The sequence below is a fragment of the Oratosquilla oratoria genome, chromosome 40 (assembly GCF_046742065.1).
Source record: "Oratosquilla oratoria isolate Oo_2021 chromosome 40, ASM4674206v1, whole genome shotgun sequence".
Lineage (NCBI taxonomy): Eukaryota > Metazoa > Arthropoda > Malacostraca > Stomatopoda > Squillidae > Oratosquilla > Oratosquilla oratoria.
This window is the reverse complement of record NC_134816.1, coordinates 10,078,076-10,093,220: the sequence shown is the minus strand read 5'-3', so window position 1 is coordinate 10,093,220 and position 15,145 is coordinate 10,078,076. Positions and strand designations below refer to the sequence as shown.

Sequence of the window (15,145 nt, the reverse complement as noted above, 5' to 3'; positions counted from 1 at the left end):
CGCGAATACACTCGCTCCCCATGACGCCTACGTGTGCGGCACCGTATGGAAGGGGTTAAATCAATTGCAGGAACAACATTTGGACAAAACAATGAAACTATTGCTACAGTATACAAACAATGCATACATTCAGTGATGAATTATACAAGCCCATTGGTCCATAATCTTACTAAGACACACCACAACACCTTACAGATCATACAAAACAAAGCCCTAAAGACAATTACAGGCTGCACAGATATGATACCTACAGACCATTCACAACATGAAACCAAAGTCCTCAAAGTTGAGGATCACCTTGACATGTGAAGCACACAAATACTTGCCACAGCTTCCACAAACACAGCACACCCACTACATTACATAGCATAACACCCACACATGCCAAGAAACATCAAATCTATACCCAAATACCTATATCATACACAAATACTCTCTTTCCTTCTACCACAACCACTAGCCTCCAGAGGCATATCCATAATCATATCACTCACTGCTCCATCAACAAATTAAAAGACAATACATTGCTGCATGCCAGATTCCCTGGTATACATCCCTCTAAATCCTCTCTCCCCAGAAAGGACAGAGTCCACCTGGCCAGATTGCAGTTCAGCCAACATCCAGAAGAGGCTGGATGACCACATTGCAGATAACTCACCAGGATGCAACACTTCACCCATACACACATTATGGAGGACTGCATTGTACGTAATCACATATGTCAACAACATAGCATATACTCTATAATAGATTTATGGGAAAAATCCAGTTTCATCCGTGACATTCCTCAGGGAGGCAGGACTGCTCTGCCAGACAGTCTAGGGAATGACTACAACTCTCAGTTTTACATAGGGCAACCACTGGGCATTACACCACCTATCATGTGGATAATACTAAGGGTTTCTAAAGATCACCATCTCCTGCCCTCACTGTCACACATCACTGCCTTTCACTCTTGGCAACTCTTGGATGGGAGCAGGTACAGAAAAGCACTACTCCCTATCCTCTTCTTAATAGGGGAAGGCGGTGGAGAGTTGCAAGACTTTAAAATAAAATCCATGACAGGTACTGGATACCCCATGGAATTAACCTTCACTGCTTTCTCCCATCTATGAGTCATTAGGGAGGTACTGGGGACACAGGAAGGATGGGAAAGGGAAGGTGCATAAAACTGCATTGGGGGAGGGAGTGGATCACAAAAAGGATGAAGAAAAAAAAAAAGAGGATGGAAAGGAGGGGGGACACAATTAGGATGAAGGAAAGGCAGGGGAACATAAACAGGATGAGGGAAGGGCAGAGGGGCATAAAACAACAAACAAACAAAAAAAACATACAGGATCAGGAAAGGGCATGGTAGGGAGATGGAGATGCAACATAAATAAGGGAGGGAACATGAGCAAACACATACAAGAAAGTGGAGCCCGAGGAAGGTGCAGGGAATGGGTAAGAGACAGCACAAAGATAACAGATGACTTGAGGAGAGTGACAAGAATTGGGACACAAAAAGCAACAGAAGAAAAGGATAGAATTAGGAAGAAAAAGGAGATAAAAATAAAAACAAAAGATGAATAGGGGAGTAAACTTAAAGGTTATAAAAGGCATGGCTATTTCTTACTGTGAAACATTAAAATCTTACTTTCTACTATCCTGGCAATAATTTCCGATCCCACTCCATGCTGTGGCCAGCCCTGCTCTACAGTTACCAAGTTCTGTGTCTTCATCACTGACTGGAGGATGGTCTCTTCATCAAGTGGACGGAGGGAACGGAGGTTGATTACTTCACATTCCACACCCTCTTTGGCCAATTCCACTGCACCTTCCAGGGCAAGTTGTACAGCTCTTGAGTGTGCCACCAATGTCACGTGTTGACCTGAACAAGATAAATACAGAAGATATTACTGAAAATAAGAGTACCTCAAGATGGTGAGGTTCTGGTGGTGTTGAGATGTTTTCAAGATGATTCTCCTTGACATCGATCTTACAGGACCACCACTTGCTGGTACTGTCAATCCCTGCCAGAGATTCATCACAGTATGAGGGAGGATGAAGAAAGTGGAAAAAAAATCTGAGATCAATATACATACATATACCAAAGGCTTTTTACCCTTTACAAGGGAGGTAGCCAAAAAACAAAGGCATAAAATCCACTCAGATCCATTCCATCCCCAACATACTCCACTCCCATTCACCCCCCTCCCTCCCTCTTATCTTGGCTCCTCCTGGATGACAGGTCATCCCCGCATCTTGCCCACTGCCCTTGGTCAGAGGCAGCATCGCAAGACACAGCACAGCCACAGCAAGGCCACTTCATTAAATTGGCAACTCCCCCCCCCCCATCCCCTCATGCAGAAAAAGAGAAGATGGGGAGAATTCCCTTCAGGCTGCGTCAAATTATTTTTTCACACATACTCCCTTACCCCCAATCCCCCACCCACTCCATTTCATATATCACAGCATCATCCATACACAACCATTCTCCATTCACCCCCATCTTGTCTTCTCCTATCCCTCCTCAACAAACATTCACCTCTTTCCCAATACCCTTTTTACCCCATCCATCCATCTCATCCTTGGTCACCCCATCATGTTCCCTCCTTCTACCTCTGCCTTCTACACTTCTTTTACTAATCTTTCTTCACTCATTCTTTCCATGTGTCAAACCCATCTCAATACTCTTTCATCAACCCTATCTCCCAACTCCATTTCCACCCCTGCTCTCCTCCTAACCTCCTGGTTTCTCACTCTATCCAGCCTAGTAACCCCTTCTCAGGCACCTCATCTCACATTCAAACTCCTCTCTTATGTTCCATGTTTCTGCCCCATACAGTGCTGTCAGCACAATCACTCCTTCATACAATCTCCTCTTAGCATCCTTTCCCAAATGTCTATTTCTCACTATACTTTTTAATCCCCAAAGGTATTTACTTGCTTCTTTTAATCTACATTCTACCTTCACTTCCACTCCCTTTCCCATCACATTTGCACCCCAGTATCTAAAACTATCCACTTCCACCATCCTCTCTCCCTTAATACTCACTTCTAGTCTGCTGCAACTTTCTCCCCTTGTACATCTCATCACCTTATTTTTACCCACATTTATCTTCAATTTCCTTCTTTCACACACCTTCCCAAACTCTGTCACCAACCTCCTCAATCCCTTCTCTGATCCTGCCACAAGCAGTGTCTGTCAGCAAACAACAACTGGCTTATCTCTCACTTTTCTCCATTTCCCCCTCTCTTAAACAAACATTAAATAACCTCACCTGCCAGTCCACCATAACTGTACCTCCTTTCTTCTGACATTCTGCATGGCATCCATCCAACACAGGTTCCTTACCTGCTCTCATAATCTTAACAGCTGCTTTCACTTCATGTTTCCCTATTTCTCCTCCATTTTCCTCACTCATCACTCTCACTTTCTTAGCGCTTCCCACTGTAACTACCTTTCCCTCCCTATCCTCCTTCACATTTAGCAACTCCCTAAAATACTCTGCCCACCTTCCTCTCATTGCCTTCTCTTCCATTATCATCTCTCCATCTGCACCTTTTACCTTTTCTTCTCTACTTAATTTACCTCCTCTTCCTCTTTTAACTTCCTTCCAAAACATCTTTTTATTACTTTCAAAAATTTCTGTCATACTCTTTCCTCATTTCACATCTGCTCTCGTCTTTGCTTCCTTTATCTTATGCTTAACTTCCCTTCTCTTTACTTTGTTACTCTCATACGATTCCCTCGTCCTAACTTGTAGCCAATCTATGAATGCCTGCTTCTTCTCTTCTACACCCTTCTTTGCTTCCTCATCCCACCACTCACTACCCTTCCTTCTATTTTCTCTTCCCCTCTTTGTTCTACACACCATCCTTGCACATCATATGACTCCCTCCTTGAACCATCCCCATTCCTCCTCCACTCCTAGTTCTACTCTATCCTTCACTCCTCTCTCAGCTTCTTCTTATACAACTAGGTAAATACATATATATATATATATATATATATATGTATATATATATATATTTATCTATATACCAACAGCTTTTTCCTCTTTACAAGGGAGGTAGCCAAAAAACAAAGGCATCTACTTTTCCCTTCCTATCCTTCTTCACATTTAGCAACTTCCTAAAATACTCTGCCCACCTTCTTCTTACTGCCGTCTCTTCCATTATCATCTCTCCATCTGCACCTTTTACCTTTCCTTCTCTATTTGATTTGTCTCCTCTTCCTCTCTTTATTTACTTCCAAAACATCTTTTTATTACTTTCAAAATTTTCAGTCATTATCTTACCACATTTCATATCTGCTCTCCTCTTTGCCTCCAATAGATCTAACAAATTTGGCTTTGGATATTTGGGCTGGACATCAGTGATATAGGATAAGGACTAATGAGAAATATGTGAATGGACCCTTGTCCACCACTTCAAGAAACTAGTATTTCTCTATTATGGCTTTTGGTTACCTGGGCGTTCAATTTTGGCCTTGCCGATGGGAATCACAAAATCTTTCCCTAAAACTTCATCCGACACTTCAAAGGGCTGACCATACAAGATTTCATTCTCCAACACCACCACTGGATCAGGGTCTCTAATAGCAGCTTTTAAAAGCCCTCGAGCATCTTCTGCACTGTATGGTGACACAACCTGGTGGAATAAAACAAGAATATCATACATATTACCAGATTCTATAAATCCCACTTGCACCCAATGTATAACATCTAATGCATTCAAGGATTTATTCTGACCAATGCCATACAATTTCATTCAGCTTAGATAAACCCCTGGGTGTGAATATAATGTTCATAAGAGTGATGAATTTGTATTTCATTGCTGATATAAAGCATTTCTATCTTTGGGGACAATATTGTGCCCAAGAAGTGGAGTCACAGAAGTGGTAAAGGAGAAACTTGTGGAGGTTAGCTGGGAGGCTAGCAAAAAGCTGTAGTAGCAGGATTCTTCTTTGAGTGGATATTAATAGCAGTAGAGAGAGAGAGATCCCACAAGAGGAGCCCCAACCCCTTCTGACATCAATGTCCCAATCAAGAGAAAACTGATACCACCTCCCCATCCCATCTTCACTCAAGATGTAGCCCCAAGGGGTTGGCAACTTGTATCCAGAACATGCCAGAGAAATCACTTTCATTTCCTTTTGACCTTTATATATATATATATATATATATATATATATATATATATATATATATATATTTATTGTATATATGGGCAGGAGATTTTCTCTCAAGCATGTATGGTTAAACTTAATGGCAAGATTATTATTGCAGAGTTTTTTATCTGCCTTTTCTCTTTCTCTGAGAATCTTTTTCCCTTCCACGGGAAGTTGTCTTATAATGTCACCATATGACATTGTTTTGTCAGTTACTTTGGGCATGGCTTTACCAAAGTGAAAAACTGGCCAGAACGCGTTTTCACACTACTTAGTGCTTCATCAGTGGCTAGACTGTGAATATCTGATTGAATTATTGTGTTTATATATGTTGGTGGTGGTCTGATATTACATTTTGGGGCTTCTGATTGGCTAGTGGGCTGGACTGGGACTCCCAGGCTATTCTACTTCCTCATTGGTCGGCTGTTGTGTGACGTCATCAGTATTGTGCCTTCTTTCAGTGGGCTTAGATCTCCTTACGCTAGGAGGGCTTCTAAATCCCTAGTTTGTATATTAAGATTGGGAGATGTTTCTTTAATAAAGAGAGCTTCGAGGATAGGTAGCCTTCTATGGTCTTGATTTGTTGCCAGCACTTCTGTGTTTTCTATTAGAGTTTCTTTATTTAAATTTCTTTTGTGAGCAGAGTGATGGTGGTTTCTGGGAGCTCCTGAAGAGAGGTGGCATGACAACAATGAAGCTCTCACGCCGGTTATCATACCACCTCTCTTCAGGAGCTCCCAGAAACCACCATCACTCTGCTCACAAAAGAAATTTAAATAAAGAAACTCTAATAGAAAACACAGAAGTGCTGGCAACAAATCAAGACCATAGAAGGCTACCTATCCTCGAAGCTCTCTTTATTAAAGAAACATCTCCCAATCTTAATATACAAACTAGGGATTTAGAAGCCCTCCCTAGCGTAAGGAGATCTAAGCCCACTGAAAGAAGGCACAATACTGATGACATCACACAACAGCCGACCAATGAGGAAGTAGAATAGCTTGGGAGTCCCAGTCCAGCCCACTAGCCAATCAGAAGCCCCAAAATGTAATATCAGACCACCACCAACATATATAAACACAATAATTCAATCAGATATTCACAGTCTAGCCACTGATGAAGCACTAAGTAGTGTGAAAACGCATTCTGGCCAGTTTTTCACTTTGGTAAAGCCATGCCCAAAGTAACTGACAAAACAATGTCATATGGTGACATTATAAGACAACTTCCCGTGGAAGGGAAAAAGATTCTCAGAGAAAGAGAAAAGGCAGATAAAAAACTCTGCAATAATAATCTTGCCATTAAGTTTAACCATATATATATATATATTATATATATATATATATATATATATATATATATATATATATATATATATATATATATATATATATATATATATATATATAGTCAGTATTCTTGAAGAGCTTGTTAAGTGATTTGGGTGTTTTTGTGTGGATGTATTGTGTGGTATGGGTGGTAGGTTGTACATGAGTAATAAGCATTTTTTTTCACTTGGTTGTGCTTATGTGTAGTAAGATTGACTGGGGTTGAGAGGTCTAGCACAGAACTGCATGCCAATCATTAACATATGACATCCTTTTGGTTTCTGTATACAAGTGTTTTAATTGGGTGCTTTTGGTGCATCTGTTAATCTTAATACTTTATTTTGTAAAGTTTAGCATATCTGTTTTACCACTTGTTTAGAACCATGCAGTGGAAGTGTAGTTGAGTGTGGTTCTTATGAATTATTCATAAATAGTAAAGAGTTTCCTTCTGTTATCCAAAGTCCATGATTCCAACCTCCCACCCTCCATTTATCTGGAGTGATTCATGAAACATGGAACATAAGAGAGGAAGAGAGAAGGAGTTTGAATGTGTTTGAGAGGAGGTGTCTGAGAAGTATGATGGGGGTTACTAGGCTAGATAGAGTGAGAAATGAGAAGGTGAGGAGGAGAACAGGGGTGGAAAGGGAGTTGGGTGATAGGGTTGATGAAAGAGTATTAGGATGGTTTGGACACATGGAAGGAATGAGTGAAGAAAGACTAGTAAAAGAGGTATGGAAGGCAGATGTGGAGGGAGTGAACATGAGGGGACATCCTAGGATGAGGAGGATGGATGGGGTGAAGGGGGCTTTGGGGAAGAGGGGAAAGTCTGTTGAGGAAGGACGGGAGAGGAAAGAAGGCAGGGGTGAATGGAGAATGGTTGTATATGGATGATGTTGTGATGCATGAGGTGGAATGGGTGGGGGGATGGGGGGTGAGGTAATATGTGTGAACAAAATTTGACACAGCCCAAAGGGATTTCTCTCCGTCTTCTCCTTTTATGCATGGGGGGACGGAGAGGGGGGGTCACCGATTTAATGAAGCGGCCTTGCTTTGGATGTGCTGTGTCTTGCAACACTGCTTCTGACCCAGGGCAGTGGACAAGGTGCAGGGATGACCCATCATCCAGGAGGTGCTAAGATGGGAGGGAGGGTGGAGGGGAGTGGAGTGTATTCGGGGATGGAATGGGTGGGAGTGATTTTATGCCTTTTTCTTTTTGGCTACCTCCCTTGTAAGGGAGAAAAGGCCTTGGTATATGTATGTATGTATGATTAATGATACTGATCATTTCTGGATCACCTGCCATGCACATGATCCACATGCTTGCATCACAGCACTCACCTCTTGCTTACCTTGCTTTCCCAGAACATACACCTAACACAGCAGAAATCAGACAAACAGGATATTGCCATGAACATGCCAAATGCCACCAGACTGACCAATTAAACCCCCTTTATTATACCTATCCCCATTATATTACCCATATGCTAACATATATATAACATACCTAACCATACTAATTAATCATACGACTAACCCCCATAGAAACTACCACAATGCATAGAATAACAAGACTAACACCTTTACTTATGAGAACCCACTAGCCCCCTATATCAACTGACAATAATATAACCACCAGGAGAGCTGGGTAGGTCGAGAGCCTACCAGGAAGAGGGCTGAGCAGGTCGATGAGCCTGCCAGCAAGGTGTGCCCTAGGTCAAGGCCTGGCACTTACTGTATTTTGCCCACAGGCCCCATTTGTAGTTTGTTATATTTCAAACCAGATCCCATTATTGTTAATAAATAGAAGAAAACTCCCCGTTTGGAGTTTATCTTGCCCGCATTAAGTCCACCTTACGTAACCTACGACAATCACCAACCAAACAGTGATCATGTTGCATGCTGCAGGCATTATGAAAATGAAATAATTTCTGAGGAAGGATCACAATTGGGAAGAAAAGAATAGAAGGAAAGAGGTAGACAGTAATAACACTGGCCTGCATTTAATTTTTTTTACTAGGGGTGTCAGGATTAGAAATGGAGAGAGTGAGTGGTTTGAAGTAAAGGTGGGACTTCGTCAAGGATGCGTTATGTCGCCCTGGCTGTTCAACTTATACATGGATGGGGTGGTGCGAGAGGTGAATGCTAGGGTAGTGAGTCAGGGATTGGAGATGGTTAAAGAAAATGGAGAAAAGTGGGAGGTGAGCCAGCTGTTGTTTGCGGACGACACTGCACTTGTGGCAGGGTCAGAGGAGGGATTGAGGAAGCTGGTGGCAGAGTTTGGGAGAGTATGTGATAGAAGAAAGCTAAAGATAAATGTGGGTAAAAGTAAGGTGATGAGATGTACAAGGGGTGAAAGTGGCAGTAGACTGGAAGTGAACATTAAGGGAGAGCGACTGGAGGAAGTGGATAGTTTTAGATACTTGGGTGCAAGTGTAGCAGGAAAAGGTGGAGTGAAGGTGGAGGTAGAATGTAGATTGAGAGAAGCGAGTAAATGCCTTGGTGGTTTAAAGAGTGTAATGAGAAATAGACATTTGGGAATGGATGCGAAGAGGAGACTGTGTGAAGGAGTGATTGTGCCAACAGCACTGTATGGGGCAGAAACGTGGAACATAAGAGAGGAAGAGAGAAGGAGTTTGAATGTGTTTGAGATGAGGTGTCTGAGAAGTATGGTGGGGGTTACTAGGCTGGATAGAGTGAGAAATGAGGTGAGGAGGAGAACAGGGGTGAAAAAGGATTTGGGAGATAGGGTTGATGAAAGAATATTAGGATGGTTTGGACACATGGAAAGAATGAGTGAAGAAAGACTAGTAAAAGAGGTATGGAAGGCAGATGTGGAGGGAGTGAACATGAGGGGACGTCCTAGGATGAGGTGGATGGATGGGGTGAAGGGGGGCTTTGGGGAAGAGGGGAATGTCTGTTGAGGAAGGAAGGGAGAGGACGGAAGACAGAGGTGAGTGGAGAATGGTTGTATATGGATGATGTTGTGATTGCATGAGGAGGAATGGGCGGGGGGGTGGGGGGTGGGGTAGTATGTGTGAGTAAATTTTGACGCAGCCCGAAGGGATTTCTTCCTGTCCTCTCCTTATATACAAGGGGGGACGGAGAGGGGGGGTCGCCGATTAAATGAAGCGGCCTTGCTGTGGATGTGCTGTGTCTTGCGACACTGCTTCTGACCCAGGGCAGTGGGCAGGGTGCAGGGATGACCCGTCATCCAGGAGGTGCTCAGATGAGAGGGAGGGTGGGAGGGGTGTGGAGTGTATTTAGGGATGAAATGGGTGGGAGTGTTTTTATGCCTTTCCCTTTTTGGCTACCTCCCTTGGAAGGGGAAAAAAGCCTTGGTATATGTATGTATGTATGTACTAGGGGTGTGTCGATTAATCAGCATCGGCAAGAATTGGCACTTTATTGGAGAATCGGCACTTTATTGGAGAATCAGCATCAGCAAAAATCTGCATCAGCAAGAATTGGCATTTTTTTTAGGACAGGATTCAACATTGGCAATATTTTGCTGATGCCGATACTTTTAAAGTAACAGCACGTTGGAGTAAATGTTAGAGCAAATTATATTAATTTTTAATTTTACTTTTGTATTTCTTATATAAGATTAAACTAGAAATAATATATACATTTTTTCTACAACAGAAATTAAGCAAGAGTAATATGGGAGTAAATCGTCCGGGTGTCCGTGGACTCTGTCGATTTTACCTGTTTATAATTGCAAAAAATTGGCGGACGGATTTACTCCTATTTTTCAGCAATTTATAGCCAAACAAATCATTTGTAAAGATTTTTTATGTATTTGGACAAGTAAATGTATAACAATACATCTTTATATATTTTGGCTTAACCCATTCCATACGGTGCCGCATACATAGGCGGCATGAGGAGCAAGTGGATACATGAGGCTGCCATATCGGCGTCATGATTATATTTATTGTAGTTGCCCCTGCGTAATGACATACTAGAGAAACTGTCTTCATCACATTTTCTATGGTTATCAAAATTCACGGGTGAAAGAGAGAACGATCGATATAAGCAGTGACTATATTTTATGATGCGAGTATTATTACGACACATCGTACGTCTGGCAGCTAATGCTGCCCGCGAGATTTTGGCCCATACTGAAGAGGTTAATAGTTCTGTTATTCAAAAATACAATGTAAGATGTGAGAGGCTTAAAAATTGCTAAATTTAAAACATGTGGCATCTTTCTAATAGTATCATGTGTATTTCATTACCATTTTTAAAGTTTATATTAAGGTTTGTTTTGTTTAATAAGTCATTGGTGTTCATCATCAACATAATAATAAGTATTATTTGATTTTTTTTTTTTATGCATTTATACAGGTAAACGTCGACTTACGATGGCCGCGACTTACGATTGTTCGACTTTACGATGACGACGACGACGACGACGATATGATGATTTAACCCCTTCCATACGGTGCCGCACACGTAGGCGTCATGAGGAGCAAGGGATTCGCGACGCTGCCATATCGGCGTCTTGATTATATTTATTGTAGTCGCCCCTGTGTTTTTACATTCTCTCAAATGCGCCCTAAATCCCATTCTCTGTGGTTTTCAAAATTCGCGGGTGAAAGAGAGAACGATCGATATAAGCGGTGACTATATTTTATGATGAGAGTATTATTAAGTCACGTCGAACGGCTGGCATTTGATGCTGCCCGCGATATTTCAGGTCCGTACTGAAAATACATATTATAGTGTTTGAATATGGTAAAAAGGATAAAAATAATTGAATAAACTACTGTACATGTTTAATAGGCTATATTCAGTATCTCTGGTGGTTAATATACAGGTAGGCTAGGTACAGTGACCACGGAACAGAGTGGGGATCGACTTACGATGAGATCGTCTTACGATGGCTCTATCGAAACCTAATGCCATCGTAAGTCGACGTTTACCTGTATATTGTTTTAGTGATTATGTACTACTGGCTTATAGAATAAAACCACAAATTAATTGTGCTTAGTGATGCTGATTTTAAAACAAGAGTTTTCGATGGAAACAAGTACATGATAAAAAGTACATATATACATATACCAAAGGTTTTCCACCCTTACAAGGGAGGTAGCCAAAAAGAAAAAGGCATAAAAACCATTCCCACCCATTCCATTCCTAAATACACTCCACTCCCCTCCACCCTCTACCCTCCCTCTTTTCTTGGCACCTCCTGGATGAAGGGGCATCCCCGCATCTTGTCCACTGCCCTGGGTCAGAGGCAGTTTCACAAGACACAGCACATCCACAGCAAGGCCGCTTCATTAAATCGGCGACCCCCCCTCCCTTCTCCGTCCCCTCATGCAGAAAGGAGAAGACGGAGAGAAATCCCTTCGGGCTGCGTCAAATTTTGCTCACACATACTACCTCACCCCCCCCCATCTCCCCAACCCATTTCACCTCATGTATAATACTGTACTATATTTACATTAATAGGCCATAGTAAGTTTATTAAGACAGGGTTTCTACAAAGCATATGACTTCACAGACCTGGAAGCATGCAGGGGAGGTCTAGAAAAACATCTGCAGATTTTCGCTATTAGTAGAAGCTTCATTATCTTAAGACAGCAAATAGTGGGACTGAACTATACTCATATATGACTTGGGAAAGTTTAACAGTAATAATAAAAACTAAAAGTATTTCTATCATGTGAAAAAATTGAAGCAAAAGTTCAATTGTTTGAAGTCTTACCTTGAGACCAGGGCAGTGAGCATACCAGGCTCCAAAGCACTGCGAGTGTTGAGCTCCAACACCTGCTGCTGCACCATTGGGGCCACGGAAAACAATGGGTACATGGATCTGAAATTTATGAAAATTATATCTACAGTATGTATATGTATGTGTATATGTATGTGTATATGTATTTACCTAGTTGTATTTACCTAGTTGTATTTTGCGGGAAGGGGAGCTATGCTCGTGATGTCCCGCCTTTGTATCTTGCAGTGTCTAGTTTGTTTTTAAACTCATGAATGGTTTTTGCGCATACTGTTTCATTGTCCAGTTTGTTCCAAGTGTCCAAAACTCTATGAGGAAAACTGTTTTTCTTCAGTTCTCTTCTATAGCTATGTTTTTTGATTTTCTTTCCATGTCCCCTTGTGTTTCTTTTGTCCCAGTTAAGTAAGTTCTCTCTATCGAGTACCTCTGTGCCTCTCATGATTCTGTAGATGGTCAATAGGTCACCTCTCTCTCTTCTTTGCTCCAGTGTCGGTAACTCCAGTTTAGCCAATCTCTCCTCGTATGATAGGTTTGCAAGTGCAGGTGTATTTACCTAGTTGTATTTACCTAGTTGTATTTTGCGGGAAGGGGAGCTATGCTCGTGTTGTCCCGCCTTTGTATCTTGCAGTGTCTAGTTTGTTTTTAAACTCATGAATGGTTTTTGCGCATACTATTCCATTGTCCAGTTTGTTCCAAGTGTCCAAAACTCTATGAGGAAAACTGTTTTTCTTCAGTTCTCTTCTATAGCTATGTTTTTTTATTTTCTTTCCATGTCCTCTTGTGTTTCTTTTGTCCCAGTTAAGTAAGTTCTCACTATCGAGTACCTCTGTGCCTTTCATGATTCTGTAGATGGTCAATAGGTCACCTCTCTCTCTTCTTTGCTCCAGTGTCGGTAACTCCAGTTTAGCCAATCTCTCTTCGTATGATAGGTTTGCAAGTGCAGGTGCCATTTTTGTAGCTGCTCTTTGGATTCTTTCTATTTTCTTTATATTCTTTTTGGTACTGGGGGACCACAATGTCGCTGCATACTCTAATCTAGGCCTTATCAATGTAACCAATATTTTTTTCATCATGTCTTTGTCCAAGTATGTAAACGCCACTTTTATTGATCTTAGCAAGTTGTAAGTCTCCCCGACAATTTTGTTAATCTGTATATCATAGGACAAGTCGTTCGTGATAATTACTCCCAAATCTTTTTCGGATCCTACTTTCTTTACTTCTTTGGTTCCAATTGTATATTTTCCTGATATTCTGTTTTTGCTTTTTCCAAACTCCATTATGCTACACTTATTAGTATTAAAGTCCACTTCCCATTTCTGACTCCAGTTCCATACCCTATTTAGGTCTTCTTGCAGTGCTTCACAGTCCTCATCAGTTTCTATTTTCCTTAGCAGTTTGGCGTCATCGGCAAAGAAGCTCATGTAGCAGTTCATGTCCTCATCCATGTCATTCATATAGATAGCAAACATTATTGGTGCCAGCACAGATCCTTGCGGTACTCCACTGATCACCTCTTTCCAGTCTGAATATTTTTCTCTGAGCACTACTCTCATCTTTCTACCAGTCAGAAAGTCCTCTATCCATTTTAGTAGGTTTCCCTGTATTCCTCCTATGTGTTCCAGTTTTTTTTAGTAGTTTTCTGTGTGGTACTTTGTCAAAGGCTTTTTGCAAGTCTAGGAATGCACAATCAGCCCATCCATTTCTTTCTTGCACTATGTCTATTAGTCTTGAGTAAAAGCATATTAAGTTTGTGGAGCATGATCTTCCTTGTCTGAATCCGAATTGTCTTGGGTTTAATATGTCATTGTCTTCCAGATGTTTTACCCATCTATTCTTGATTATTTTCTCACAAATTTTGGCAATGGTGCTTGTTAGTGATACTGGCCTATAGTTGGTGGGTTCTTCTTTGTTTCCTCCTTTGTGTATTGGTACAATGTTAGCGTTTTTCCAGTCCTCGGGTATCTTTCCTTCTTTGAGTGAGCTGTTTATTAAGATGTGTATTTTGTCTGTTAGTTCTTCTTTGCACTCCTTTAGAATCCAATTTGCAATACCGTCTGGGCCATGTGATTTTCTGACATCCAGCCTTGATAAATGTTCTGATATTTCCTTTAGTGATGCTGTAAACTCATTCATGAGGGGAGATTTCTTGTTTTTGTCTATGTCACAATTCGGTATTTTCTCTCTGGTGAAAACAGATTTAAAGTGATTGTTCATGACTTCGGCCATCTCTAAATCTTCTGTGTATTCTATGTTTCCTTGGCATAGTTTCACCAATTCCTGTTTGTTTTTAAGTTTACCATTCACATACCGATAGAATAGTTTGGGTTGCTCTTTGCATTTGTCTATAATATCCTTCTCATGGTTCCTTTTCTCCTCTCTTCTCACATTAACATACTCATTTCTATAGTTAACATAAATTTGCCATTTGCTTTGTTTTTTGTCTTTTCTCCACTTTTTCCAAGCTTTGTCCCTTCTGTCTTTTGCCTCCCTGCATCTTTTGTTGAACCAACATTTAATGTACTCTCTCTCTCGCTTTTGTCTTGGTACATGCCTGTTTACCCCTTCATTGTAGTTTTCCATCAATATATTCCATTTCTCTTCCACTGCTGTTTCTTCCCTGTAAAATATTTCCCAGTTTGCATTCCGGAAGAATGTCTTTAGTTTTGTAAAGTCTGTTTTGTTGTACCTCAGTCTTCCTTTCCTATGCTTTTCGTTCCTCTCTATGTCTATTTCTTCCTTTAGTATAGTTTCGATGAGTACATGGTCACTCTTTCCAATTGGTGTCTCATACTGGACTTTATGCACTATTTCAGGCTCTGTTGTAAATATTAGATCTAGTTTCGATGGCTCTTCATTATTTCTGTACCTTGTGTTTTCACGGACCCATTGGGTCATTGTGTACTCCATGGTCATATCTAGCAGTAC

General features: G+C 41.1%; 1 protein-coding gene across 1 annotated transcript in view; it reads right to left on the bottom strand.

The window, feature by feature from the left end:
- Nucleotides 1-15,145, bottom strand: part of Pdhb (Pyruvate dehydrogenase E1 beta subunit) — a 72,664-nt gene that overhangs the window by 12,096 nt on the left and 45,423 nt on the right. Inside the window, exons 4-6 of the mRNA XM_076177132.1 lie at nt 12,197-12,304; nt 4,455-4,635; nt 1,637-1,870 (exon numbers count right to left, since the gene is read on the bottom strand). Of these exons, the coding sequence (XP_076033247.1) occupies nt 1,637-1,870; nt 4,455-4,635; nt 12,197-12,304 (523 nt within the window). The remainder of the gene's footprint in view (nt 1-1,636; nt 1,871-4,454; nt 4,636-12,196; nt 12,305-15,145) is intronic.